This window comes from Calonectris borealis, chromosome 4 (assembly GCF_964195595.1).
Source record: "Calonectris borealis chromosome 4, bCalBor7.hap1.2, whole genome shotgun sequence".
Taxonomy (NCBI): domain Eukaryota; kingdom Metazoa; phylum Chordata; class Aves; order Procellariiformes; family Procellariidae; genus Calonectris; species Calonectris borealis.
The window spans coordinates 393,934-421,323 of NC_134315.1; the positions used below are offsets into that span (position 1 = coordinate 393,934).

At 61.1% G+C, this 27,390-nt stretch overlaps 3 protein-coding genes across 9 annotated transcripts in view; 2 read left to right on the top strand and 1 right to left on the bottom strand.

The window, feature by feature from the left end:
• Positions 1-1,490: 1,490 nt before the first annotated feature.
• On the top strand, positions 1,491-5,210 carry LOC142081584 (retinol dehydrogenase 12-like). The gene is made up of 6 exons (XM_075148292.1): positions 1,491-1,803; positions 3,158-3,397; positions 3,520-3,609; positions 3,681-3,869; positions 4,418-4,524; positions 4,644-5,210. The coding sequence occupies exons 1-6, from the start codon at positions 1,647-1,649 to the stop codon at positions 4,836-4,838; spliced, it is 978 nt and encodes a 325-aa protein (XP_075004393.1). The 5' UTR covers positions 1,491-1,646; the 3' UTR covers positions 4,839-5,210.
• On the bottom strand, positions 5,111-9,100 carry LOC142081578 (uncharacterized). Its single transcript, XM_075148283.1, has 5 exons — positions 8,799-9,100; positions 7,526-7,629; positions 6,910-7,067; positions 6,649-6,815; positions 5,111-6,500 (listed from the first exon to the last, which is right to left on the bottom strand). The coding sequence occupies exons 1-5, from the start codon at positions 9,069-9,071 to the stop codon at positions 5,199-5,201; spliced, it is 2,004 nt and encodes a 667-aa protein (XP_075004384.1). The 5' UTR covers positions 9,072-9,100; the 3' UTR covers positions 5,111-5,198.
• A 122-nt stretch (positions 9,101-9,222) lies between these two features.
• The window catches only part of DCTN1 (dynactin subunit 1), an 87,738-nt gene continuing 69,570 nt past the window's right edge, over positions 9,223-27,390 (top strand). For 2 of the 7 annotated variants that reach the window (XM_075148269.1, XM_075148275.1), the window contains exons 1-2: positions 9,225-9,336; positions 15,294-15,440. The gene's annotated coding sequence lies outside the window, so the exon portion shown is untranslated. Of the gene's footprint in view, positions 9,337-14,063; positions 14,598-15,293; positions 15,441-15,674; positions 15,835-27,390 lie in introns of those variants that run through there. The other 5 variants (XM_075148271.1, XM_075148274.1, XM_075148273.1 and 2 more) reach the window with 5 other exon arrangements.

The following is a 27,390-nucleotide window of genomic DNA, read 5'->3' on the forward strand; positions in this document are numbered from 1 at the left end:
TGGGGAGCAGACACGCCTGCTTGGCCCCCGATCCCGGAGCTCATCCGCTGGGAAACCGGCTCTAGCAGCTCCGTGGCTGGGTGCTGCCCTCACCCTGCAGCTCAGCGCAGCGGCTGGGTGCTCGAGCTGCAGGAGAGCCCCCCTGTCCTAGGCTGGCTCCTTGCCCACTGCTTTCGGCACGTTTCCACTGACCCTCCATCCCCGCAAGTTACCGCTGCCAGTGCCAGGTCCGGCGCAGGGCAGGGCACCGATGCGGCGCTGTGGGGCAGCGCGGGCTCTCCCGGCTGTCGCTGGGGCCAGGAGCTTGGTGCCCTTTGCAAGCTCTGTTAAAGAAAACAGAAATGAAATAAAGAGGTTTCTGTTGCTCGGCTCTCATCCCCGGCCGAAGACCAACCCTGCGGCTGTCACTGCGAGCTCCTGCACCGGAGCAGGGGCCGGGAGCACGGTCTGCAGCAGCCTGCGGAGCCGCCAGCCTCCGGCACACATCACACAGCCGCCTACCATCTGTTTTTCAGCTTGTAACCACGTGCAGCCCGTGCCCTGCAGCTGATTCGCCACCAAACGAGAAATGAGGGGGATTCAACAGGGTGAAATGTCCGTGTGGCTTTACCACGTGAGCTCTCCCTGGGGTTTGCCACCGCCCCGCGTCCCTGGGCTGCGGCGCTGGCCCAGGTCCCTGCACGGCTGCCTCCAAGCCGCTCTGCCCGTGCAGCCCAGCTCGGCTGTACCCCGGTGCAGCCGGTGCCTCCGGCTGCGTGCCTGGGGGGTGGCCCCGGCTCTGCTCCCTGCACCCAAAGCCACCGGGGCTGGTGGGGCTGAGCCACCGCAGGGCTGTCCGCCGGCTCCAACAGTGCTCTGGCTGCGCAAGCACCCCAGTTTTTTCTATAAAGAATGCGTTTTTGGCTGTGATGGTGTGGGGTGATGATCAGAGTTGGCTCGTCCGGGGAGGGAGCCCAGTGCCGGGGAAATGCTGGAGGCTTTTGAGACCGGAGTGGCCAGGGAACAGCAGCAGCTTAGAATCATAGAATCATTTAGGTTGGAAAAGTCCATTAAGATCATTAAGTCCAACTGTAGCTCAGGGCCAGTGATGCTCGTCCAGTGCTGGAGGCTCAGGGGGTGCGGGAGCCCCAGGAAAGCTGGACCCGTTCCTGGGGGAAGCATCTGTTGAGCTCTTCCGTCCCCCGCGTGCTCTGGGTGCAGCACGGCACCCCGGGGCCCCTCGCTGGGGCTGCCCCCCGTCCCGGTGAACCCCTCCAGCAGGTCCCTGCTCCCGCGGGGCCATGGTGCCAGCCCTGGCTCATGGCCGAGTGTCCCCGCACTGCAGGACGGGGACCTTGGGGCAGCCTCGTCCCTCCTGCAGCGGCTGCACCAGGGCTGGCAGGGCGGTCCCTGGCTGGAGTGGGCGAGCAGCCCCGGGCTGGCACAAGGGACGCGTGGCTCAGCCTCCTACCTGCTCTGCCGTCCCAGGGAGCCACTTTCCTGACGGCTGTTCCCTCGGGGAGCAGGAGCGGACCACGCTGTGCCAGGGCTGCCGGGCTGGGCGAAGGTCCTTGGCCAACGTCCGGCCCCAGCCGGACTCTGTCCCCCAGCCACGCCCCGGTGCCCCAGCCGGACCCTGCGCCCCGTCCGGACCCCGCACCCCGGCCATGGAGCTGCTGAGCGCCTGCAGCCACCCGTGCTGGTTCCTGCTCACGCAGCTCCTGGGGCTGCTCCTCTGGGCCAGGAGGAGACGTGCCTGGGACCCCCGCAAGTGCCCCACGGACCTGACTGGCAAGACGGTGATTGTCACCGGAGCCAACAGCGGTGAGCGGGGACCGGTGGCAGGGGAGCGCATGGGCTGCAGGGGTTGGGGTAGGGCTGGGGGGGTGCAGGACTGTCTGGCTGCAGGGTTGCGGGGCCGGGGAGATGCAGGACAGGGCTGCGGGTCCTGCCTGGCCATGGGACCCAGCCACCCTCTTCTCGTGCCGGAGCTGGGGGAGGCGGCAGCTCCCTGCTCCCCAGGGATGGAGAAGGGGCTGGAGTCATGTGCATGGGTGATGCCATGATGGCACGGTGCTGTGGGGCGGCCCACAGGGGACACGGGTCCCCCTTCTCCAGCTGCCGAAAACCACAGCCCCTGCTTCAGTTGTGCAAAGTGGGCCAGGTGGCTGGTCCCTGGGTGAGCACGATGTGCTCCTGGTGCCCCGTGCCCATGGGACGCTCACGCCGGGTGCCCTCAGACATCTGCACCATGCTGACCGCCGGCCTCTGCGCCGCATGCTTGGGAGCCAGTCCCCGGTGAGCTGCCCCGGCTGGCCGGCGTCCTCTTCCCGGGAGTAGCCCTGCCTCGCTGGGCTCTGGGCAGCCCCGCACCCACAGCCCCTGCCTAGCCGCTGCGGCCAGACTCTGCCCCAGCCGGGTTAATGACTGATAGCCAAGGCTGCCGCACTGCCGGCCACCCTGGGCACACGCTGCGCCGGAGCCGGAGCCGCGCGCCGGGGAAGGGGTGACTGCTCCCACCTGCATCCCGCTGCGAAGCACGGGGTTGGGGCCGGCAGAGCCGGGGGCAGTGGGACCCGCGGGGCTGGGGATGTAGCGGGGCCCGTGTGTTAGGGTGTCCCCTCGCATGCAGGGCACTGGGGTGTCCCCTGGTGTGCCCAGGGACAGGGCATGTGCTGGGTGTCCCGCCCGGTGCCCGCCCGGTTTCCCTCTGTGTGGGAGCACCGATGCGGAGCGGTGCTGGCACAGCATGGCCGGGTGGGTTCTGTGGCCGTGGCCATGGCAGCCGTCTGCCCGTGTGGCCCAGGTTGAGCCACCGGCTGAGCTGCGGTGAGCTGCCAGCGCCAGCTCTTTCCCACACCCCGTGGTGGCCGTCCTGCCTCGTCCCCGTCCTCACACAGCCATACTGCACTGCAGAGCGGGGAGCCCGGCCCCGGGGTACCTGCCCCAGTGCCCCCCGCTGCCCCCCCACTGCCACCCCCCGCTCCAGTGCTGGGGCACCCTGGGTTTGGCGCTGGGCTCCTGGCAGTGGCTGAGCTGCCCAGGACAGGGTCCCCCTCCATTGCTCTGCCCCGCTCTGGGGGCTGCCCAAATCCTAGGGATGGGGGCACAGACCCCCAGGGACCCCTCGCTTGGGGACCTGGCGGGGACCAGCCCGCGCCCGCTCTGTGTGCTGCAGGGATCGGCAAGTGCGTGGCCATGGACCTGGCCCGCAGGAACGCCCGCACCATCCTGGCGTGCCGGAGCCGGGAGCGGGGCCAGGCGGCAGTGGAGGAGATCCGGGCGGCCACCGGCAACCCCGCGGTGCTGCTGCGGCTGCTGGACACCAGCTCACTGGCCTCCGTGCGTGCCTTCGCCCAGGCCGTGCTGCGGGAGGAGAAGCGGCTGGACGTGCTGGTGAACAACGCCGGCCTCACTGGTACGCACCGGGGTGGTGGTCAGGCATCTGCTGCTGCCGTCCCAGCCCCAGCCGGGGCCCAGCTCCCCGTCCCGCTGCAGCGGGCTCCCGGCCCCACGGCGCCCTGTGCTCCCCTCTTCCAGGGCTGCCCTTCACCATCACGCCGGAGGGGCTGGAGCAGACCTTCGCCACCAACTACCTGGGCCCGTTCCTGCTCACCAACCTGCTGCTGGGTGAGCGCGGGGGCTGCCGGGGCCAGGGGGGCTCTGGGGACCCCTCCCTGCTCACCCCCTGCTCCGCACAGACCTCCTGAAGGCGTCGGCGCCCGCCCGTGTCGTCAACGTCTCGTCCTTCCGGCACAGCGCAGGCACCGCCGACGGCCGCTACCTCACCGGGCAGGAGCGGCTCAGCGGCTTCGACGCCGCCTACAACAGCACGAAGCTGATGAACGTCCTCTTCACCGCCGAGCTGGCGCGGCGCCTGCAGGGCACAGGTGGGTGCCGGGCTGAGCCATGCTGTGCCGTGCCATGCCCGGCTATTCTGTGCCATTCACGGCCACACCATGCCATGCTGTGCCGTACTGTGCCTTGCCGTGCCATGCCGTGCCATGCCATGTGGTGCTGTGCCGTGCTGTGCAATGCCCAGCTGTACCCTGCTGAGCCGTGCCGTGCCATGCCATGCCATGCCACACCACGCCGTGCCATGCAGCTCCCAGGGAGCACTGCACCCCGGGGCCGTCTGCCTGTCCCAACCACCCCGTGCTGCTGTGCCGTGACACAGGGGCTGCACGGTGGGGCTGAGGGGTCTTGGCCCTGGTAGAAACTCCCCGGGAGCCCCCACGTGCCCTGTGGGTGGGAGAGCCCTGGCCAGGGATGGCCGTGTCCCCTGCCGAGGCCAGGCTCGGGACTGCTTCGGCTGCTCCAGGTGGGATGGCAACAAGGGATTTGGGCCCCGGAGGCAGGGACCGGGGCGGGAGCAGGGCCCTACCCGTGCCAGGGTCCCTGCGGCCCCCAGCGCGGTGCTGACGGTGCGGCTCGGCAGGGGTGACCGCCAACACCCTGAGCCCCGGCGTGGTGAGCACCAGCATCATGCGCCAGTTCAGCTGGGCCGTCCGGGCGCTCTTCACCCTCATCCGCCCCTTCATAAAGGTGAGCAGGGGCAGGCAGCGGGGCTGGATCCTGCCTGGACCCCCCATCCCACAGCCCCCGCGGTGGCGGGGCGTGTGTGGGGCGGCCGGGCCCCCTCCTCACCCCGCTTTGCCCGGCAGTCGGCGGAGCAGGGGGCCGTCAGCACCATTTACTGCGCTGTCTCGGAGGAGGTCTCGGGCATCACGGGCAAGTACTTCGACAGCGACTGCGGGCTGGCGCTGCCCTCCACGGCCGCCCGCGACGCCGGCCTCGCTCGCAAGCTCTGGGAGGAATCGGAGCGGCTGACGGGGCTCACCGACGGCGCCCGGCACTGAGCCGGCGGCGGCTCTGCGTGGGGACGTGGCAGCGGCTGTGCCACCCGGCGCTGCCAGCCACTGTGCCGGGGTCCCTGCAGCTCCCCGGGGCACGGGGCCAGATGCTGCCAGGGGGACGCTGGGGTCGGCGCAATGCAGGTGGGGGGCAGCCAGCACCAGGCTGTGGGGAGCTGCCCCCGCGGTCCCAGCACCCTGAAGCGCAGCAGAGGGGGGTCACCCTGCCTGAGCCCCCCCCTTCCCAAAAAGGAGAGCGGCCACGGGGCCCAGCCATGCCAGGACAGCCGCCACGACGCGGCATAGACCGTGCCGCCGGCTGCGACGTAACTGCTTTATTAAAGAGCCCTGTGCAGCTGGCACCGGCTACTCCCAGGCGATGTCTAGGTCCAGCCGCTGCTTCCGCACCGCCTGCAGGAAGCCGTCGTAGTCCCGCCGGTGGATGTCCCGGCAGCGGGACAGGTCCAGGCGGCGCAGGCGGCCCTCGGAGGCCAGCAGCAGCTGCGCGGTCCGGCTGGACACCCGGCTCTCGGCCAGTGAGAGCTCCTGCAGCTCGAGCAGGGGCGGCCCCGGCGCCGTCAGCACCGTCTCGAACACCGAGTCCAGCGGGAAGGGGACGCCGAGCAGGCGGAGGGTCTGCAGGCGCGGGGTGTGGCACAGCAGCGAGGCCAGCGTGGCGCGCAGCGCCAGCCCGTGCCGGGCCGGGAAGACGCCGGTGGTGTCGGCCAGAGCCAGGGAGAAGCTCTGGAGCTGGGGGAGGCCGCGGGGCAGCAGGTCGGTGTCCCAGCGGGGCGGCTCGGCCGGGGTCTCCCCGTCGGGGTCGGCGTCCGGCGGGGCGTGCAGCTCGGCGCTGAATGCCTGCAGGCCGGGGCAGCTGGCGAGCAGGGCGGCCAGGGAGAGCTCGTCCTGGCAGCAGAAGCCGTGCAGGGCCAGGGTCTGCAGGCGGGGGCCCAGGCTCTGCGCCAGCGGCAGCACCTCCTCCAGCGCCCGGCCCCGCTGCCCGGTGCAGCCCAGGGTCAGCCGGGCCAGGCGGCCCCAGCCCAGCAGCTCCCAGACGCCCGCCGGGCCCGGGCTGTCCCCCAGCCACACGCCGGCCTCCTCGGCCTGGGGACAGACGGCGTGGATGGCGGCCAGGGCGGGCTCCTCCACCTCCTCCACCCGCCGCAGGGGCAGGGTGAGCCGGGGGCCTCCCGGGGCAGCCCCCCGCTGCCGCGCCAGCTCCTCCAGCGAGGGGAAGCCCTCGGTGTCCCCCGTGCCGTCCAGCTGCCGCCCGTGGAGGAGGCAGAGGGTGTCCGGCACGGCGCCGTGGGCCAGGAACTCCAGGCGCGGCAGGGCCAGCAGCAGGAAGGCCAGCGCCGCCACCATGCCGCCGTCCCTCGCGGGCTCCAGGCCGCGGGCCAGCAGGACGCGGAGCGTGGGGCAGCAGAGGGACCGCGCCAGCGGGTCGTAGGCCAGGTGCCGCAGGGCGCGCGGGGACACCTTCCTGCAGCGGGACACGTCCAGCTCCTGCAGGCGCCGGCAGCAGGAGCCCACGGCCGAGAGCACCTGGACGTTGGCCTGCGTCTCCGCCAGCCCCAGCCGGCTCAGCCGCGGCAGCCCCTCCACCAGGTCCACCAGCGCGTCGACCGACAGCCGGCTGCAGCCGTGCAGGTCCAGGGAGCTCAGGCTCTGCCGCCGGCACACAGAGACCCCTCAGCAGGGTGGGGTGGAGGGGACCCTGACACCCCTCTGCGCCCCCGTACCCACCCACGGAGGGTGGCACCCCCATTCCTGCTCACCCAGCCCCAGGGAGGGTGGGCACCCCCAGCCCGCTGACCTTGCAGCGCAGGGCGACGAGCCGGCCGATGGCGTTGCTGACGAGGCCGGGGCAGGGGCGCAGGCTCAGCTCCCGCAGGTGCGGCAGCAGGAGCAGGTGGAGCGCTGCCCGCGTCAGGCGCCGGCTCTCGCCCAGCAGCCGGATCAGGTCCTGCACCAAGCTGCCGGCTGCGGGGGGGCCAGGGGTCAGCAGGAGAGCCCCGGCACCGCTCGCCCAACCTCCTCCTCCTCACCAAGGGGGTCCCCGGACCCTGTGTCTCACCCAGGTCGTTAAAGGGGCCCATGACGAAGCGGAATTGGTACTCGTCCAGGTAGTTCTCGCTGTAGTCCTTCACCCAGACGCTCTGCATGTGCCGGGCCAGGCTCTGCAGGCAGAGGCTGCCCAGCGCCGGCACCTCCTTCCTCCTGGGCATCTGGCTGCTGCGGGGGAGAGGGACGGTCAGTCCCGGCGGTCCCGGCCAGCCAGGTCGCAGCTGCCCGCGGGCGCCAGCAGGCACCGCAACTTGTCAGGGCCCGAGTTTATTCTGGGTGCACTTTAACCGTTTCTGCAAAATTGGTTAGGAAAGTCCTGCCTCGGTGCGTGCGGGCTCAGCCAGCCTGGCTCTGCCGCAGCGCGGCCCGTGCCCGGGCGTCTGCTCTGCCCGGGGCTCGTCTGGGGTCACTGAGCTGCGCGGTGCTGGTGTCAGTTCTGCTCGGCACGGTGGTTTACCTCCGGCGGAAATCCCACCACGACCAGAGGACTAACCAGTACCAGAGGACTAACCAGCACGGTTCGCTGTGGCACAGCGCACCCCGAGCCCGCCGGCAGAGCGGAGGAGGGAGCGGGACAAACAAACTACCCCAGCAGCCCCTCGCCGAGGGGAGACCCCAAACCTCACCACCACACGCTCCTCCCGGCAGGCGGGTCGGGCACCGGCAGCCGGCTGCGGTAGCACCGAGGACAGGAGAGGACGGCGCCAGGAAAGGGGCAGGTGCTGGGAAGCTGGGGAGAAGTGTTAATCGCGGTGTTAATTGGGACTGGCAACACTTGGGTAATTGCACCGTGCTAGTATCCCTGCAACTGGAGAAGAAACGAGGGGCTGTATCTCGCTGAGACAACGAAAGCATCAGCCAGACTAACACCGAATCCCGATTCCTGGATCCGTAAACTCGGGAGACACCCCAGTGCAGCCAGCAGGCTGGGGAGAGGTTAACTGGGATGGGGAGGGCTTCGGGGGCCCCAGCACCTGGGGAGGCTCCTGAAGACTGAAGGAAGGCAAACATCAGCCCTGCCTGCAAGGCGGCCGGGGACCGTGGGCGGGTCAGACCCCGGGACCGGGAGGAGACGCTCCGGGAAGCCGCCTCCAGGCGCACAAGGGGCAAACACGCGCCGGGAGCGGCCGGCACGGATGGGCCACGGGCAAACCGTGCCCCTCCAGCCGGGCGGACGGCCACGACGAGACGGGCAACGTGGGCAGGGAACGTGTCACACCGTCACTTTAGCAGGGCTCTGGACTCAGCCTCCCGGCGGGCGAACCGGCAGCTCCGTGGGCAACAGGGGCGGAAAACCGGCCGGAGTGCCGGGATCAAGGCTGTCACAGGCTGACACAGGCTGTCACCCGCCCGGGCCGGTCGCCGCCTCGCCGAAATGGCGCAGGAGGGGACGGATCCGTCCCTGCCGCGGCACCTGTGGGAGCCCACCCGGAGGCCGTGCCCGGCTCGGGGGTCACCGGGACGGGGGATGGGGCGGCCGCGGGAGAGGCCGGGGCGGGGGGCTGCGCTGTGGGAGGGGGGGGTCCCTCCCTGGGGGGGCGGGGAGGAGAGGGCCAGACCCTCCGGAGGGGCAGGACGGGTTCGGCGGGGAAACGCCCATTGGATACGAGGGAGAGGTTCCTCCCCGCGGGGGCGGCCCCGCACCGGCGGCTTCAGGGGGCCGGAGCCACCCCACGGCCGAGGTCCTGCCCCGCCGCGGGGGTCGCTCCGGCCCCCCGGCCCCAGGGGAGCCGCTCCCGGCCCTGCGCTGCCCCAGGGACCGGGATCGGGCCCAGGATCGGGCCCCGACCCCCCCCCCCGGGGGCGTCTCCATGGCAACGGGACCGGGCCGCTCCCGGGACGAGCCCCCCCGTCTCGGCGGGGACCGGGCCCGGGCCGCTCCGGGCCGGGAGCACTTACCGGCGGCTCCGCGTCCCTCCCCGTCCCGCTTCCTCCTTCCCTCTCCCGCCCGGCCCGGCCCGGCCCGGCCCGGCCCCACCTCCCCGGCGGGCGGGACCCGGCCCCACCGTTACAGGCGCCGGCGGCCCCCGCTCCGCCGCGCCCCATTCTGCCGGGCACACGGCGGCCGCTGCGGCCCGGCCCGGCCCGATCCAGTCCCCCGCCGCGGGGCAGAGCCGCTCCGCCTCCCCTCGCCGGCGCCCCGCCGCCCTCCTGTCCCTTCTCCGCCGCCATAGCGTGCCCTCCCGTCCGCGCCCGGCCGGCCTCACTTCCCTCACTGCGCATGCGCGCTGTCGGGAGGCCCCTTCCGCCCGGCTGACCCCTGAGTGCTGCCGCAAGCCGTGCCTGACGCCAAGCTCGGCCGGCGGCGCGGCCGGGCGGTGCGGCAGCGCGGCGGGCAGCCCGAAGGGGCCTAGCGGGGGCCTCGCGGGCGGGCAGGGGCTGCTGGCTTCCGAGGGCGGGAGCCGGTGAGCGGCGCTGGGGAGCGGCCGGGCGGCAGGTACCGGGCGCGGCCGCGGTCTCGGCCGGGCGGGGGGGCCCTTCGTGGGGGGGCGGGCGCGGGGCCGGGGCTCCGGGCGTGGGGAGGAGATTCCCCCGCGCCAGTGTGTGTAGGTGTATTTGGGGGGGAAGGAGGGGGGGGTGCGTCGGTGCTGGGGTGCGGAGCGGCCCCTTCCCCCCGGGGGGTGTATGGGGGGTCTGCGTGAGGGGTGGTCGGTGCTTGGGTGGTGGGGGGTGCTTCTCCTCTCCCGTGGGGTGCGTGTGTGGCTGGGGTTGGTGCTGGGGTGGGGGCGCTCCCCCCGGGGGAGCGGAGGGGGACCCTTGCCCCCACGGGGTGTCCGTGGGGGGGGCAGTGCGGGGGGACCCCTGCCCCCACGGGGTGTCCGTGGGGGGGGCAGTGCGGGGGGACCCCTGCCCCCACGGGGTGTCCGTGGGGGGGGCAGTGCGGGGGGACCCCTGCCCCCACGGGGTGTCCGTGGGGGGGCAGTGCTGGGTGGGAGCACTCGCAGGTACGCAGCAGGGCTTGGTCCAGGCTCTGTTGCCCCCCCGCGGGGTAGCTCAAGGCCCCCCATTCCCCGGCCCCCCCCACGCGGAGGCGGGCAGCAGCTCCGCGGGGAGGGGAACGCCCGTCCTGGTGGGCGCTGAGCTCCCCGCCCTGGCGCAGCCGGGTTCCCCAGCGGTGCTGCCTGTGCTGCGGACAGAATCTCGGTTCCCCTCCCCTGCTCGGGAGCCCTGGCCCCTCGGCGGGCTGCAGCGCTGCTGGGGAAGACTGGGCAGTCGTTTGCTGTGGCTCGAGCATCTACGGCCATGACGGCGTTGCCTGGCTGCGGGGAGCGAGGTCGTTTAGAAGGAGGAAACCTTTGCAGGTAACGGCCGCAGTCGCCTCGAGACCTGCGGCTAAACCTGTGAGCCCGCTGCAGAAACAAAGATTCTGGTTTATGCGGATATTTCCAGCAGCAAATGTAAAGACAGATGAGAGCAGGTCCGAGAGGCCGGTGTGCCTTGAGGAACGTTACAGAAACAGAGCTGTCTGTGTTCAGAGACACTGACATTCAACATTTTTTTGGGGAAAAAAAAGTGTCATCTTTCACTTTAATCAGCTGCTGTTTGTAGCTACAGGTTTTGGGGTTTGTTGCCAGTGTAATTCACCTTTTTCCTCAGTGTGGTGCTGGAAACCTTCAGTCCATCTGAGGAATGGCAGCTGGCTTCCTTGCGCGGGGTGTGGCGGAACAGTTTCATGACGGACTCGTTTGGGATGAAGGAATCTGCACCGTAGGAAAAAAATAACACAGTCACTCTGGATTGCCTCTGGAAACTCCTCTGCTAGTGCAGTAAAGATAGGACTTGTTTTGCAGTCGTGACCCTTAACGTTAACTTAAATGTTCACCGAGCTGTGGTTTCTTACTTGTAAATAAGAGAAAACCTCGCTTCCAAGCAGAGCGTGGTTTCCAACCCTTCCCGGTAGCGCGTGCCACTCGCAGAGCTGTTCTGCCCTGCGAAGGGTTCCGTGCTGGGAGCGGCACCTTCGTACAGATCACCTGCACCTTCCCCATTCGGATGAAATTTTGGTTCTAAAGTGAAGGTTGAGCCAAAACGTTATTAGAAATGAAGAGAAGATTTAAGAAATAGCGTTTAGGAAGGACCGTAAGTTGCACAAGCTGAAGGGGTCAGCTATTGGATTGGAAAAATTTGGATTTGGAGGAGGGGCAGGAACGACTCAGCCTGTGGATAATTGATTAGTGGGCTAATTTGCATGTGTGCATGATGGCTGTTTAGTGGCCAAGCAGAAAAGCAGAATTGTTATGGCCAGATATTTCCTTTCATATATTCTAGTAAAGATACAGTATAGCTCTTCTAGCTAGGAATTCCGTCTGTTGGGTACGTGAGCGTACAAACTGGAGCCCTCGTTAGTCAGCAGAATATTTGAATAATTGACTGATCAAATTAAGACTGGCCACGTACCTCCGTTTGTAGCCCGTGATGTTGTAGGGGGTGTGTTAAAAGCTGCGTGCCTGCCCACGTGTAACACTGGGCTTAGCATCGCTGTGTTTAATCAGTATTTTTCTGATCAATGCATTCGCTCTTGCACTTGAAGGAATTCGTTTTCCCCTCTGCGACACGAGGGACGCAAGCCCCACGTTTGAACTGTGTCGCGGGGCGTCCCCCGCGCTCGGCCCAAGCGTCCCGTGGCTGCGGCGGCACTGCCTCGCTCCCTGCCGCCGGCGCTACCGCGGTGTCACCGCACCTCTGCGGTGGCCTCGTGCTGGGCGGATGTGTCGGGGGAGAGCGCCGTGCCTTCAGTGCTCCAGGAGGGTGCGGACCCTCGGAGAGGAGACCGGCCCCGGCGCTGCCGCGTTCCCTTCCAGAGGCACCAGCGTGATCCCCCTTCCCTTCTCGCCAGCGCTGCTGCCCCCGCCGCCAGCCTCCCCCGGGGAGTTTCCCAAAACGTTGGCCAGGGGCGCGTCAGCGGAGGGGTTGCGCCGGGCTTGCGCTATTAAATGGGTCTTTTACTGCGCCGAGGCAGTAAGTTTGGGGTGAGAGTGGAAACGGGGCGGTGACGTGCTGCTGCGGTGTGTCGCAGCTGAGCCGTCTGGGCGTCCGCACCCAGCGGCTCTGCCGGACGAGAGCCCCCGCACATTCCAAACCTCTTCGCGATAAATTACGGCTGGCTGTGTGGCTTTGCTGACAATACACGGGGTCAGTAAATCACGGCTGGCTTCACAGACGGGGTAAGCTCCTGCAACGTGCTTCGAGCGAAACCTCTCTGTGCGTGGACTCGTTGCGTTCTGCAGCGTTGCAGAGACGAGCGCAAAACTCAACACAACAGCGCTTTTTGTTTTCCCTTTTTGTCAACAAAACCTCCCAGTCCGTTCCTGTTCGGCACAAGAGGTTCCCTGAGCGTGCCTGGCGGAGCTCTCTGGCATTGACTTCACCGGGAGGGGCTGGTCCTTAAATAGGATGCGGGTGTTATGTTTGGGGTTTTTTTAAGATCCTGTCAAGGTCTTGCCTGTGACCTTGGACCAATTTCTTCTTTCCGTTTCTTTCTCCCCCTGTTCCCAAACACGAAGCTGGGGCTGTGACTGTGACCTACTTCACAGGAGCTCCGGAGGGTGTCTTGCACTTTTAAGTTCCTTTGAAATGTCTGAGGGGGAGCAATGAGTGATTTTTATTTGTTTTGAAGGGAAGGAAGGCTTCAGGAGCTACAGCGTTGGGAGCTGAGGCTTTCCTTTGGGCGGTTGTGTTCTACTAATGCACCGTAAAGCCCCGCATCCCGAGCGGGACTTGCGGAAGCTGAATTGTGTCGGCCTTTGCATCCACTCCTAAAGAGTTTGCAAGTCTCTCTTGTTTGCCTGAAAAATACCTGAAGAATGCAGACCAGCAGGGAGGAAAATGGTGGCGAAGGTGCAGGGCTGTGGTAGCTAGGCACGCAGCTCTTCCGCTGGGTCTTCCTCTTGGCACAATGAGGAACGCTCTTCTGCCGGGTTTTCGACTGACTGGCTTTTGTGGGACTGGCAGCCCCAGATAATGTCCCCACGGACTGGTGAGAGGTGCCCTGGGTTACCTGCCCTCTGAGGGAAAGGGGGCTTGCTGGCCAGGAATTCCATAACGAGTGGAGAAGTTCGTTAAGGATGATAATTGCTCAGAAAAGAAAGCAAAGGCGGTTGTATAAATGCTGAAATGCGCCAGCTGCTTTTCCAGCGGTTGATCGAAGTCTCACAAGGAATAAACAGTTTTGGTTGCTCTAAATCTTTGAGCAGTAAAACGGAGCAGGCATATATTTAAATCAGCTTTTCCCGGTGTAATTAAACCCGATGAAGGCTAAATGACATAGACACACTGATGGCTGGGGCTCGATGGCTGTGGAAGGGTGCTCAGCTGTGAAGTAATGAATGAATTGTTTTGATGGAGACGAGCTAAAATCGACTGACCTCCTCCTGCTACCGGGGAGCCGGGGCTGGTCCGCAGCATCCTCTGCTTTTCGGTCCGTTGCCATGGTTACCGTCTCACGGCAGTGCTGCTGCGTATCAGTTGCAATCCTGAGAGTTTCAGTTTTAGCTAAAACGAAAATAATTCAATTTGGGGTGTAAGAAACATCAACCGGAGTGTGCTGCCGCGTCCTTGAGCAGTGGCTGCCTGGCTCGGCTGCGGCGCCGCTGGGCTGCGGCTGAAGCTGTGCGGTGGTGCAGCCGTGCAGGGCGCAGGCTCGCAGCGCCCGCCCGCCGGGTCCTAGTGCCTTGGATCGATTCCCGCTTGGAAATCGGGGTGGGCGCCCTGCGGCGAGCGCAGCGCTGGCCTCGGGCGACGGCTGCGTCCCCACCTCCGTCGGCCTGGGTGCACGGGGCTGGCGTTCGGTGGCGTTGCGCTGGACACCGGTTCTGACAGCTTGTTTTTAAATAGGCGAGGGGTCCGGAAAGCTTCCTCCCGGTGCTGGGGTGGCAGCGTGGCCTTCAGCGGGAGGGCTGCTGCCGTGTCCCGGGTGCTGTGCCGAGCACTGGGGCGCGGGGGCACGAGGCTTGGGTCTTTTCGGCCTTTTTTTTCAAAGGTGTTGCCTGTCCCTGCAAGCTCTGTCCCTTGTCGTCAGGCAGTCGTGGTTCGAACACCAAAAGGCGCTGGTTTATGTTGTTTACAAGCGGCACAGGCTAAGGGGCTCTATTTTGGGTGGTGAACGCCTCTAACAGAGGGAGGGTTGCGTGGCTGGTCAAGCGCCTGCATCGCTGTGGTCTGCAGCAGCCTTCCTGCACACACAAGAACCTTCCTGTGCCCCAGGTGTACGGGGACAGGGCGAGCGATACTCCGCGCTCCAACAAGATCACGGTCTAAATATGAAACGGGACACGTTGGGATACGGACACATGGAAAGCACGAAGAATTTATGGGGTGGTACTGGTCAGCGTGGTGGCCTTCAGTCTCACTGTAACAGCACAGTGTCTGTCATTCGTTATTGGATGTCATTGCAAAGGAGAACTTTAATTAAGGTTTTTAATGGCTCAGCAGATTTTTCTCTGTATCATTGGCCTCGTATGGGTGGCTCTTGGGAGACAGAAATAAGATTGTACTCCTACTAGCAGTGCTGGAACAGGAGCTGGAGTTGAGATTTGCTCTGGCTCTTGCACCAGCTACTAGAATTTGCCTTTCATACACCTGCCCGTCGCGCTGAGCAGCGGCGGCTTTCATAACCGAGAACAAACTCGGAAGAGGAGGGAGCTGGTGCGGGTGTAACTGGGCAGCTCAAGTTGTCCTTGCAATCCTTCCACTTCTCAGGTGAGAACAGAAGAGAACCCAGGCTGACTTTCAGGTCACTTTCAGGTCACCTGGGGGAGCATGCATAGCTTCGAATCTAATTTAAAAAGTCTTAAACTCAGCAAACTCGATTTGGATTTATATGGATGCAATAAAGACAGAACCCTGAAGTGTCGTTTTCAGAATTTCTTTTCTGAACGGAAGTTTGATGGAAGACTAAGCTGCTTACAAATCAAAAAGAAGCTTTGCTGAAGCAATTTCATGGGGAGATGTGTGTGTGTATATAAAAAATAAATTAAAAAAAAATATATAAAAAAGTAAAAATACACTATGATGGCATTTTGCTCTTCCTAAATAAATAGTAGGGAGTTTTCTGAAGTTTTTTAAACTTCCTGCTCAGTTTGCTTAAACTGAATAAGCTGCCAGTGTTCAAGCTACTTGGTGTATGGACTGTTTCTTGTCCCAGATTTCAGCAAAAAGTCTGAAATTTTTAAACTCAATATTCTTTGGCCTTTTTATGACAGTTTATCTGTAATGGTGAGTATTACTTCGAGAGTTTGGGCTACCGGGCGATCATTGTGGGTCCTGCTGACGCTGTGGCTGCGAAGGGCCTGCAGGATGGTCCGTGTCCCTGGGCAGGAGGGGTGGTGCGGCACCGGTGGCTTACCCGTAGCGGGGGATGTGTGGAGATCTGTGACGTTTGCCACTGTTTTGCAGGTGAATGAAGATTGCCCCAAACTTGGGCAAGAACGAGCTCGATGTGTGAAGCATGCCCCGAGCTGATCTAGTCCAGCATCCCTGGCGAATACAGGTCTGAGATCCTCTGCGTTGGGTTTGGGAACAAACAGACAGGCGGCTTCTACGGTACGTGTTATCGCCTGGCGAACGCCTAGGGGCCTGAGGAGGGGCCGTGCTGGGGTTACTGCTCCTGCGCGGGTCCCTTCCCTGCTCAACGCGCTGCCGTTGCCTCTCCTTGTCCGTGCTCTCGAGCCTTGTCTTTTCAGCACCGAGGGCGCAAGGGGGTCTGCTGGAACCGTCCCTGCTTGGGACGCACAGTGCCCTTTTATAACAAGAAATTTCCTTGGGGGTACTCTAAAGGGCGCGGTTGGATCCGCAGGCAGGTAACCTGCTTGCCCAGCAGCTGATGTTGCTCGGGAATTGCAGTGGTCTGTCAGAGGCGTGGGGTTTGTCGCCCGCAGTCCTGAGACGGGCTGGGCAGGAGCTGCCTCGAGCGCAGTCGGCGATCAGGCAGTAAGAGGTGAGACCATAGTCTTTATTAAGGCTGACATTTCCTATGACTTGCTAAACTAAATTTATTAAAGGATGTTAAAACAGTAAATTTATTTCAAAGCTTTAACGTGAATCAGAAAATTGGGCATGTTTTTGTGGGAAAGGGGATGCGGTAGTTTCTGGTAGCTGTGGCAGCCTCTGGAAGTGCCAGGAAGATCCATTCATCGTAGTTAATTTGTTTGGCTGAAGCAGCAGTTCATCCAAAAATGAGAGTGTCTGAGTTTGGAGAAAAGATTAAATTGTTTTCCTCTCTATAGAGCAGGCTTTGGGCCGACATCTACTGGGTCTACAGAGGCTGCAGCAGCCAACAGCCGGCTTCATCTTACGGATGTTTTTCTTGTTTACACCGATTGCTTAAGACTGTCTCAAAGTGCTTTAATTACAGAAGGCTCTCATACCCCCATGTAATGCGGTTTCAGTTAACGAATAAAACTACCGTCTAACCTTGGCTTCCTGTCTTTCCGTCAAGTTTTAATTTTCATCCCAAGTCCACATAGTAAATGAGAAATGAAGACAGAAAATGGTGAATGGTGCTACGTAACTGTTAGGCTAAGAAATGGCATCTCCTTGAAGGCGTCGACATTGTATCCTCCTGGTCAGCAAAAGAGTGATTTTAATATTCAGCCTACATCTGTTCACAAACTGATTTTCAAAGGCTCTTGCTTCTTTGTTTATAGTTATTTCAGTACGGGTTTAGGAAGTCTCGAAGCAAAGGGTTGGAGTTGGTACGTTTTATGTCCTCGTTGCGGGCTGGGGCTGTAAAGACCTCCCCAACGCTGCAGCCAAGCAGCCTCCACGCATCCCCCACCTTCTGACCGCGGCGTTGCAGCTGTGAGGGTGGGAGGAGGAGGATGGGTAGGTGCAGTGCCTTTTGGCAGGCAACAGACCCGCTGGTAGAGTTGGGAAAAGCAGGGATCTGGGCTTGGAGACGTGTCCTCCATCGTCGTGTGGGTGTGGGAGGCTGGGGTTCCCGAGCGGGAGGGAGCGCAGAGCCCTCGAGTGCTGCAGGGACGGTGGGCCCCGGGTGGGCTGGGCTCCCGGCACGCCTGCTCCAGCAGCGTGCGTTGGCTCCCAGCGTGGTGCTCCCAGCGTGGTGCTCCCAGCGTGGTGCTCCCAGCGTGGTGCTCCCAGCCGGCTGGCAGCCACGGCAGGAGGGGAGGGCGGCAGCGGCTGCTCCCCCGGGGCGCTCGGCGGGGCCCCACGGGCTCTGGGTGCTGGGCTCCGGCACTTTCGGGCGCTGCTGTCGGGATCTCATTCCTGTGTCTTGCCCTTCGAGGGAACAAGCGTTTTTTGCGGCTGTCGCAGCCTTTCCCTGGCGGCCGCCTGGCCGCCGGCTTTGGGGAGCGGCCGGTTAGGGTGGCTGGGGGGTGCTGAAGTTTGGCACCTCTCGAGGGCAGGTGTCTGTGGGCGGCAGAGGTGCTCCATCAGCACGAGGTGGAGGAGGCTCTGCTCTTGTTCTCGACCTATTTCAATAGCTGTGGGATTTCTGTGGGGAGCTTTCAGGGGGCTCTGGTGGAGCGTCAGTGGTGGTCATCACCATCTGCCATGGTTCCAGTCCTTCCTCCACTGCGTGTTTTAAAAGGCTCTCTTGAAAATGAAGGCAGGTTCCAGCCTTGGCACCGCGGTGACGAGGGGAGAGCGTGCTTTGATCACTGTGGGCCTGCCCATGCTACAGCAAGCAGCTGGGATGTTCTCTGATGTTTTAATTTTAATTTAGCTTTAAGTGACGTGAAATGGCGGCTTCTTCCCCTTTCTTTCTTTCCAGCTTTTGTATAGACTGTGGAGGCTTAAAATTGTGATGGAGTTATTGTCCTTGGGGTTAATCACAGGCTTGTTTTAAATGTAAAATGTTTTCAAGTTTTGTATAACTGTTTTTAGATTTCCAGTGAAACTATAACGAGTCCCTACCTGGATGTTAGAAATTCAGTATGTGTTCTTACTGGAAATACCTTCCTTGCACACTCCTTCGTGTTGCTTCATTCACTTGGGTTTGATTTCCATCGCTGCTGCGTTTGTGGGTGAGGCTGTGGGGAAATCGGGCAATTTGCTGTAAGTTCGTTCACTGAGGCCGGCGATGGGAGCGCAGGCGGGTCTGCGGTGCCCCGCGCCTGCCAGCTGCCTGTCCGTCGTTAGGGTACCGGCTGCTGAGCTGACTGGTAGGGCGGGCTCTGGGGACGCTTCAGGGGGAAAAATCGTGTGTGCGTGTGGGGAAAAATTCCCTTGCGCTTCAGGTTTCACGTGGGAAACTCTGGGACTGGGGAGGGGGGGGAAATTAGCTGTGCAGTATTTGTAATTTTCTTTTTAAAAGAAGAAATGCTCTTCCAGCTACAGCTGGTCTTGCTGGGAGGAAAGCCTTCCTGATATTCTCAAGTTATTTTGCTTGTTTCAGCGTATATCCTGTTATTCCTAGGGCTCTGCGGGAAGAACAGTGGTAAGTTCCCGTCCCTTGAGAGGGGGAAGTGTCCCACGTCACCCGTTCCCAGGCTGCTGCAGGGCTGTTCCCCTCCTGCACTTTCTAAAGTCCCTGTGAAATTCTCTGGCTGTTTCCCAGTTTTCTTCGTACTTAGAGGAAGGGTTTCGTTAAGTTGATTTCCCTGCTTGTCATTCCAGCCTCTCCTTTGAACATAAACACCACCGTCACTCTGCTGGGGTGAGCACCCTTCAAATATTTGTGCAAGATGGCTGCGCCCTCTGTTTAGCCGAGGGCTGTGTCCGCAGTTCTCACAGCTCTCGTGCCGCAGCCAGCTGTGCCTCTGGCTCTGCCCCAGCCCCGGAGGCCCCGAGGTCGCACAGGAACACACAAAAAACGTGGGTATTTAGATTCCAGATTTCCTGAGTCTGTCCCGCGCCTCGGTCACAAGAACCTTTTTCCTCTTGTATTAAACTAAACGTGTAAAGGCAGCCCGAATCGGCGCTTCCCCCGGGGCTCCTCCCCCAACACCGTTAAGGGGTTTCCCTTCATAGCGGGGGCGCAGCTCTGAGTTCCCTGCGATCGCCCGATCCCAGGCGCCTGCTGGCTTGCTGACCCCCGGGCGGGCGACCCGCGCCTTGCAGGAGCACGGTCGGTCCCACGTGCTCCGGCGGCCCTGCCGGCCCCCGCCTGCCCGGCCGGGAGGCTTCCTGCCCCTGCAGCCCTGGCCGAGGGGGGGGACGGCCGGCTGCGGGGCAGCTCCCTGGCAGACCTCTCTCGAGCTCGTTTGCTGCGGTTGCTCCGGGGCCAGGACCGAAGCCGAGCTGTGCGCAGGGCTCTGGTCAGGCACGGGCCGGGCTTCCAGTCTCCCCGAGACTGAAGTGCGCTGCTGCGTCTCCCGGTCTGAGGGACGAGGTCAGGGCTTGCCTGGTTCTGCAGAGGTGCAGCCTGCGGACAGCTCCCTCGGTGGTGAGATCTGGCACCGGGCCTGCTGGCGACGGACGGAGTTCAGCTGTCTCGCAGGGGGAAAAGGATTCTCGCGTGTGAGTTGGCCGGGCTCATCGAGAGGGCTTTAAACTAGATTCGAAGGGGGACGGGGATAAAACCAGGCTCTCTAGAGAAGAGCCTAGGGTCCGCACGCCATTGTCGGGGGAGAAATCGGCAGCCCAGCTCAAGTGCATCTATACCAATGCACGCAGCATGGGCGGCAAACAGGAGGAGCTGGAAGCCATTGTGCAGCGGGGTAGCTATGACTTAGTCGCCATCACGGAAACGTGGTGGGATGAGTCGCACGATTGGAGTGCTGCAATGGACGGCTATAAGCTTTTCAGAAGGAACAGGCGAGGAAGGAGAGGCGGTGGAGTAGCCCTGTATGTTAGGGAATGCTTCGACTGTCTAGAGCTCAATGATAGTGATGACGAGGTCGAGTGCTTGTGGGTAAGGATGAGGGGGAAGGCCAACAAGGCAGATATCCTGCTGGGGGTCTGTTATAGACCACCTGGCCAGGAAGAGGAGGCAGACGAAATATTCTACCAGAGGCTGGCAGAAGTCTCCCAGTCGCTAGCCCTTGTTCTCGTGGGGGACTTCAACTTTCCGGATGTCTGCTGGAAATACCACACGGCAGAGAGGAAACAGTCGAGGAGGTTCCTGGAGTGTGTGGAGGATAACTTCCTGACGCAGCTGGTAAGCGAGCCCACCAGGGGAGATGCCTCGCTTGACCTGCTGTTCACAAACAGAGAAGGGCTGGTGGGAGATGTGGTGGTCGGAGGTCGGCTTGGGCTTAGCGACCATGAAATGGTAGAATTCTCGATACTTGGTGAAGTAAAGAGGGGGGCCAGCAAAACCGCTACCATGGACTTCCGGCGGGCGGACTTTGGCCTGCTCAGGACACTGGTCGAGAGGATCGCTTGGGAGACGGTCCTGAAGGGCAAAGGGGTCCAGGAAGGCTGGACGTTCTTCAAGAAGGAAGTCTTAAAGGCGCAGGAGCGGGCTGTCCCCATGTGCCGCAAGAAGTACGGGCGGGGAAGGCGACCGGCCTGGCTGAACGGGGAGCTCTGGCTGGGACTCAGGGAAAAAAGGAGAGTTTATCACTTGTGGAGGAAGGGTCAGGCAACTCAGGAAGAGTACAGGGATCGCGTTAGGTCGTGCAGAGAGGAAATTAGAAAGGCAAAAGCCCAGCTAGAACTCAACCTGGCCACTGTCGTGAGAGACAACAAAAAATGCTTTTATAAGTATGTTAATGACAAAAGGAGAGCCAAGGAGAATCTCCATCCTCTATTGGATGCGGGGGGGAACGTTGCCACCAAGGATGAGGAAAAGGCTGAGGTACTCAACGCCTTCTTTGCCTCAGTCTTTAGTAGTCAGAATGGTTATCCTCAGGGTACTCAGCCCCCTGAGCTGGAAGACAGGGACGACAAGCAGGATAAACCCCCCATAATTCAAGAGGATGAAGTTCATGACCTGCTATGCCACCTGGATGTTCACAAGTCTATGGGGCCGGATGGGATCCACCCGAGGGTTCTGAGGGAGCTGGCGGAGGAGCTTGCCGAGCCGCTCTCCATCATTTACCAGCAGTCCTGGTTAACTGGGGAGGTCCCGGACGACTGGAGGCTCGCCAATGTGACTCCCATCTACAAGAAGGGCCGGAGGGAGGATCCGGGGAACTACAGGCCGGTCAGCCTGACCTCGGTGCCGGGGAAGATCATGGAGCGGTTGGTTTTGAGGGTGCTCACGAGCCATGTCCGGGACAACCAGGGGATCAGGCCCAGCCAGCACGGGTTCATGGAAGGCAGGTCCTGCTTGACCAACCTGATCTCCTTCTATGACCAGGTGACCCGCCTAGTGGATGAGGGAAAGGCAGTGGATGTGGTCTACTTGGACTTCAGTAAGGCCTTTGACACTGTCTCCCACAGCATTCTCCTGGAGAAGCTGGCGGCTCACGGCCTAGACAGGTCCACTCTTCGCTGGGTAAAAAACTGGCTGGACGGCCGAGCCCAGAGAGTTGTGGTGAACGGAGTTAAATCCAGTTGGCGGCCGGTCACGACCGGTGTTCCCCAGGGCTCAGTTTTGGGGCCGGTCCTGTTCAATATCTTCATCAATGATCTGGACGAGGGGATCGAGTGCTCCCTCAGTAAGTTTGCAGACGACACCAAGTTGGGCGGGAGTGTTGATCTGCTGGAGGGCAGGAAGGCTCTGCAGAGGGACCTGGACAGGCTGGATCGATGGGCCGAGGCCAATGTATGAGGTTCAACAAGGCCAAGTGCCGGGTCCTGCACTTCGGCCACAACAACCCCAGGCAACGCTACAGGCTTGGGGAAGAGTGGCTGGAAAGCTGCCCAGAGGAAAAGGACCTGGGGGTACTGGTTGACAGCCGGCTGAACATGAGCCGGCAGTGTGCTCAGGTCGCCAAGAAGGCCAACGGCATCCTGGCCTGTATCAGAACTGGTGTGGCCAGCAGGAGCAGGGAGGTGATCGTGCCCCTGTACTGGGCACTGGTGAGGCCGCACCTCGAATACTGTGTTCAGTTTTGGGCCCCTCACTACAAGAAGGACATGGAGGTGCTGGAGCGCGTCCAGAGGAGGGCAACGAAGCTGGTGAAGGGCCTGGAGCACAAGTCTTATGAGGAGCGGCTGAGGGAACTGGGGTTGTTTAGCCTGGAGAAGAGGAGGCTGAGGGGAGACCTCATCGCGCTCTACAACTACCTGAAAGGAGGGTGTAGCGAGGTGGGTGTTGGTCTCTTCTCCCAAGTAACTAGCGATAGGACAAGAGGAAATGGCCTCAAGTTGTGCCAAGGGAGGTTTAGATTGAACATTAGGAAAAATTTTTTTACTGAAAGAGTGGTCAGGCCTTGGAACAGGCTGCCCAGGGAAGTGGTGGAGTCACCATCCCTGGAGGTATTTAAAAGACGTTTAGATGAGGCCCTTAGGGACATGGTGTAGTGGGCATGGTGGTGTTGGGTTGACGGTTGGACACGATGATCTTAGAGGTCTTTTCCAACCTGTATGATTCTATGATTCTATCTGGTGGACCTTGGCTAAAAAGGAAAAAAAAAAAACTAAACGGAGCAGATGTAGTTCGTGCTGGCGAAGGGCACGGCACGGTGTCTGTGCTGGGTCAGAGCGAAAGTCCGTCTTGGCCAGGAGCCTGTCTTAACAGTGGCCGGTAGTGGCTGCAGAGGAGAAGAATATTAGAAAAAGGTGAAATATGGTGATGTTTGCTCCAGTGTAACCTCCCAGGTTCTGGCCGTGAGTTGCTGGAGACTTCCGAAGCCGGAGGTGGTACTTCCGTCTGTGGCTAAAAGCATTGATGGATTTTCTAAAAGGGAAACATTTGGATTTAATATTTATTAAAGAGGAACCAAAAGAGCCCTCGTCTTGTGAGCCTGAGCAGAGTAGGGAGCCCTAACGCGTGCACGGTCCTTGCAGAGCAATGAGGGAACGTCGACAGAAGGGGTATTTTTAGTCCAGGGATTTTTTTGACCCACAGCTGTTGGATTTGTCTTTAATGTGGATGGGAGACCCCCCCATGCTCCAAAACCATCTTCACTGCCGGGGGCTGCAGCAGCGATGCCTCCCACCCCTCCTGCGTCTTGTTCCTGGATCAGTGCAGGGGGAGCACCGTGATCCTCCTCCCAAAGCGGTCGGCTTTGTCCGTGTTGCGGTCGGTAGGGAAGGACAGAGTGACCTGATCTGGGACAAACCGCCTGTTTCTGATGAGCAGCACATCACCGTCTGGTCTTTCCAGCTCTCTTTGGTGTGGCTTTGCATTCCTCTCTTCTGGTGGTCGCTGTGGTTTGGCCAGTCCTTCTGCAGCTCCAGGTTTTCGAGAAGAGCTTGGGAACCTTCGCCTGACAGGTTGCGCAGATGCAAAAAACATTTATAATGCGTGGGAAGGCTGGTGCTGAGAGGCTGGAGATCGGGTTCCTCCTGCTGCGCTGGCTCAGCCGCACGGGCACGGGGCTAGCTGGGCTGGTGCTAGTCTCGCTTTTTCATAATTTCATTGTGTTTGGCTTGGGTTTTGTTCAAATAACGCAGGTTTTGGCACCTAATGTCCTTGGTCTCTCCTAGAGCTGACAGAGTTGAGGGGAATGGGAAGATTCTCTTGCCTTTCTGTAACTTTCTCAGAGGCTTTTGGGTTGGATTTCTGTATGTGTAACTATTTCCTTTAAAACAGCACAGAGAAGGGGAAAAATGACGTTGACTCAGACGTCCCCATCTCTGCAGAAGGCTGCTTAGGAGGTGGCGGACGGGTTTAAACTTCCCCTTTGTGCTGGCCGTCTGCAGTAACGTGGAGTAGGTTCGTTGACTGCAGCGTGCTTATCTAATAGATCATTTAACCTTTGCTTTGCATGAGAAATATCATTGTCTTTGACAAAAACCCTGTAGCTTTTCAAAGCGGTCTGGTAAAAACTCTCCCGGTTTGCCCGGCGGGTGCGGTTATTTCCCTGTTTGCTCGCCCTGGGCTGTTCGTAGCTCTCTGGTGATCAGCGAGTGTCTGGGGGTTGCTCTGGTTGAGTTCTTGGTTGTTCCTGTGATTAATTAAGGCCTAGCTTCTAGTTAAGTTTTTTGTTGTTCTTCCCGGGTGCACGTCTTAAAGTCCGTTCCCTTGAACGCAGCTGCTGTATCCCTGAAGGCCACCTGCTTCGTTCTGTGAGACGTTCTGCTCTCCTCTGAGCGTGCCGCCCCTGTGCAGGGCCGAGCTCTGCTCTCTTGGTGCCTATCTGTGGTTTCAAGCTCCCCTGACTTGCAGTTCCTAAAGCACGATTCCAGCGCAGGGACGGGCATTAAGATAGCTGATGGGAAGCTTGCAGTTCTTGTTTGCCTTCCCTAGAATATTTAGGAGTCATCCGCAGCCACGCGGGAGGTAAGGGTCCAGAGGATACGTTCGTTAATACAAGTATCTTGAAAAATTCAGCCCCCATACTGACCTATCAAGAACTTCCCTAGCAGGTTCCTCTTCACCCTTTCAAAACCTTCCTGATGACGTTGGTTTTTCCCCCCAGTAGCTCATTGCCTCCTTTATGGTCACTGCAGTCAGGTGCTACGATAGGATGCAGAGAGTCATAAAAATTCAGGGTGCGGCCCCTGTTTCGGAGACGGACGCTTGCATCGGCGTCGCAGGCGTGGGGGAGGGCTGGGCGCAGGGTCCCGGGCTGCTGGTGGGTGCTGGTGTCTCGCAGCCATGCAGGAAGCTGCAGCACGAGGCGGCTGGGCACGGTGGCTTGCCAAAGCCCCTCCGTTAGCCCCGCTTGCCGTTTCACAGGCAGCAATTAACGCCGCAGACAGCTCTGAGAAGAGGGGCTGATGACTTTAATTAGACATCTATTCAGATCAACCAGGGAAAGAACAATTATTGATTTTAAAAAATGCCCCGCAATTAACTGTTTGGTCTCCGTGCCTCCCATCTGCCTGCGCCGCGCGCTGCGGTCGTGTGCACGCCTTCACCTGGCGATGCCGCACGCGGCCGCGGGGTGTCAGGGAGAGAACCCGCATGGCGACATTATTCTTCCTCAAACTTTGCTGTGGAGGGATGCGTGCCGGGGGAGACGGCAGGGGCCAGGCGTGGCCCATGGGCAAACCTTGGCGCTAGGCCAGGGGGGACAGGCGGGAGCGTGGGGGGCACGCCGAGCGGAGGCACGCCGAGCGCCGCTCTCCGGGGGCGTCTCGGTTGGCTCCAGGCAGGAGGAAATTGGGGTGGTCCCTGCCCAGCACCCGGCGGTGGGTGCTGCCCGCGCGGTAGCGCAGGCAGGAGGAGGCTTTGTCCTTCCCGGTGCCCCGGCGCGGGTGGGCGAGCGGTGGCCGTGCCGGGGCCTGTCGGTGGCTGAGCCCAGGCCGGTTGCCTTTCCTCCTGCGGCTCCGCCAGGAGCCGGGTAGCGTTAGGACCCAGCGAGCTGGCAGCGCCGGTGACAAGTCTGGAGCAGCACTAGCGCAGAGTAGTCTCCATCAGCTGGGCTGGATTTTTGTATATCCCTGTATTAAAGAATCCTCTGCCAGAAAAGGGCTTTTTCCCCTTTCTGTGCCACCCAGCAGAGCCTCGCCGGGGGGACGCAGGGATGGTTAGATCGGCTGAAACGTGAAAAACCTCCGCTGAATTACTGCTGGCCATGAACTGAGACCATTATCTAAAAATAATAAATCTTTAAAATAAAGAAAAAAGCCAGCGGCAGCATGGCCCAGAGCAAGAGACACACATACAGCCGGGTAAGTTGGGGGGAGGGAAACTTATTTACAAACTCCTGGCTATGCTGTTGGATAATATTGTAATATATCTTAATGCTATCTGTTGCAATGAAAAATATATCTATTTTTATACTGAAATCTAGATTGTGTTCCCTGTGCTTTCATATTTCTGGAATTTGATATCTTCATCACTAACAATATCGGTTGTGATACACGGTGGGTGGATAAACAGCCTGAATTATATCAGCGGACGTGTCCTTTTGATTTAAGTTAGTCTGTCTTTGCTGTTAATTATCACTGATAATGCAATGAGGCATCAGCTGAGCCTCCTTCTGATGACAAAATCTTTCTAGGGCTTTTCAGCACAAAGATTCGAGGTTGTTTTCCTTTCTGCATCGTGTTTTTCCTTCCTCTTTGCTTATTTTCCAGGTTGCATGGTGAGATTCTGAGCTTCCGAGTGCCTGAAAATCATTTCCAGGTTTTACCATATTGCAGTTAACCCTGGGCTGTGCGGTGGGCAGCAGAACCGGCGCCGGGCACCGGCCCTACAGCGAGGCCTTTCTTTGGAGTTTCTTTCTTTGTCGTTTTGTTCGTCCTCGCCAGCGTGGTGACATTGTGTCCCAGACACTCGCTGTTTTGGGGACCGGGCAGCGCATTTTCGGCATCTCTGTTACTCGGTGCTTGCCAACTCGGCAAAGTGCTTTGTAACTCCAGGGCCGGTTGCAGGGGCGGGAGGGCTGCGCTTCGGCAGAGCCGAGGCGGGCAGACCCCTTCCCACCGCCCCCCTTACGCCGGGTCCGTGTCCGGCCCGGGGGCTGCCCGAAAAAGCCCCCTGGAGGAGCGTGACCTGCGACTGCTCTGCCTGCCCGGGCAAGGGCGTTGTGTGAGAGCACCGAGCCCGGAGCCGGTGGGGCGTGCGTGTGATTTGGTCTCTGGCTGAAACGATTTGCTTGCGTAGTCACAGGCTGCTGAACGGAGCAGCTGCCATTCAGAAAAAGGCTCGGGGCCGCCGGCGATAGCGTGCGGCTGGGAAGTTGCTTTACCCACCCTGTGCAGGGTCCAAGTGTGTTTCTGTGCGGGGAGGCGGCTGCGGAGCGCTGCCCTGGGCTGGGAGACGGGGTCTGCGGGCCTGCGAAGGCAGACTGCTCGGGCTTCCCGGGCTCTGCGTTTGCCAAATGTTGCTGTTTTCGGCGAGGGGGAGCGGGGCGAAGGAGGTGAAATTTCAAACTGCGTCTTGACAGTTCTGTCCTGATAACTGCATTGAATTCCGGTCAGGCAGGACGGCAGCTGTGTCTCCTGGATGCAAGCAGGCTTATCTGCATTTTACTCAAATTGCATTTTGAAGTCGGTACCGCAGGGACCAGAGCTGCGCCAGCCCTTCCGGCTGGGCTGGACCGACGGGCTGTCCTGGCGGTGTCCGTACGAGGGTTTCAGGGACGCGTGGTCGTACGCCAGCGCTGTGGCCGGTGCCGTTGTAGTCAGAAACACCCGAACCGTTCGCATTTGACTTCTTGCTCCCCAGCCTTGAGCAGGACGAACCAGTACCACGGTGGTGTTTGCACAGTGGGGGCTTCATCCTGGCTCATCTGCAAATCTGACAGCGGCAGACCCCCGCCGCTCCGGCGGGGTGAGGTGGCAGCGACCCCCGCAGTGTCACCGGCTGACGGGTCTGCTCTTAATCCTGGGGTAATCCCCTCCTCTCAATAGGGACGGTATGGCGGCACCACGCCCTATCTCTTCGGTAATAACTAGGCTTAACAGAAACGAGAGTTATTTCCAAGTCTTTCCTTGTTCCAGCCATGTTGGGTCACGTCTTGGATTTGAGGCTAAGAGCGTTTTAACCTGCGGTCGTTAATCTCGTCGCTGGAGCTTTTCAGAGGGGTTGCTGTGTTCAAGGTTCGCCTGAAACTTTTTATCTGTACTTTGAATGACAGTT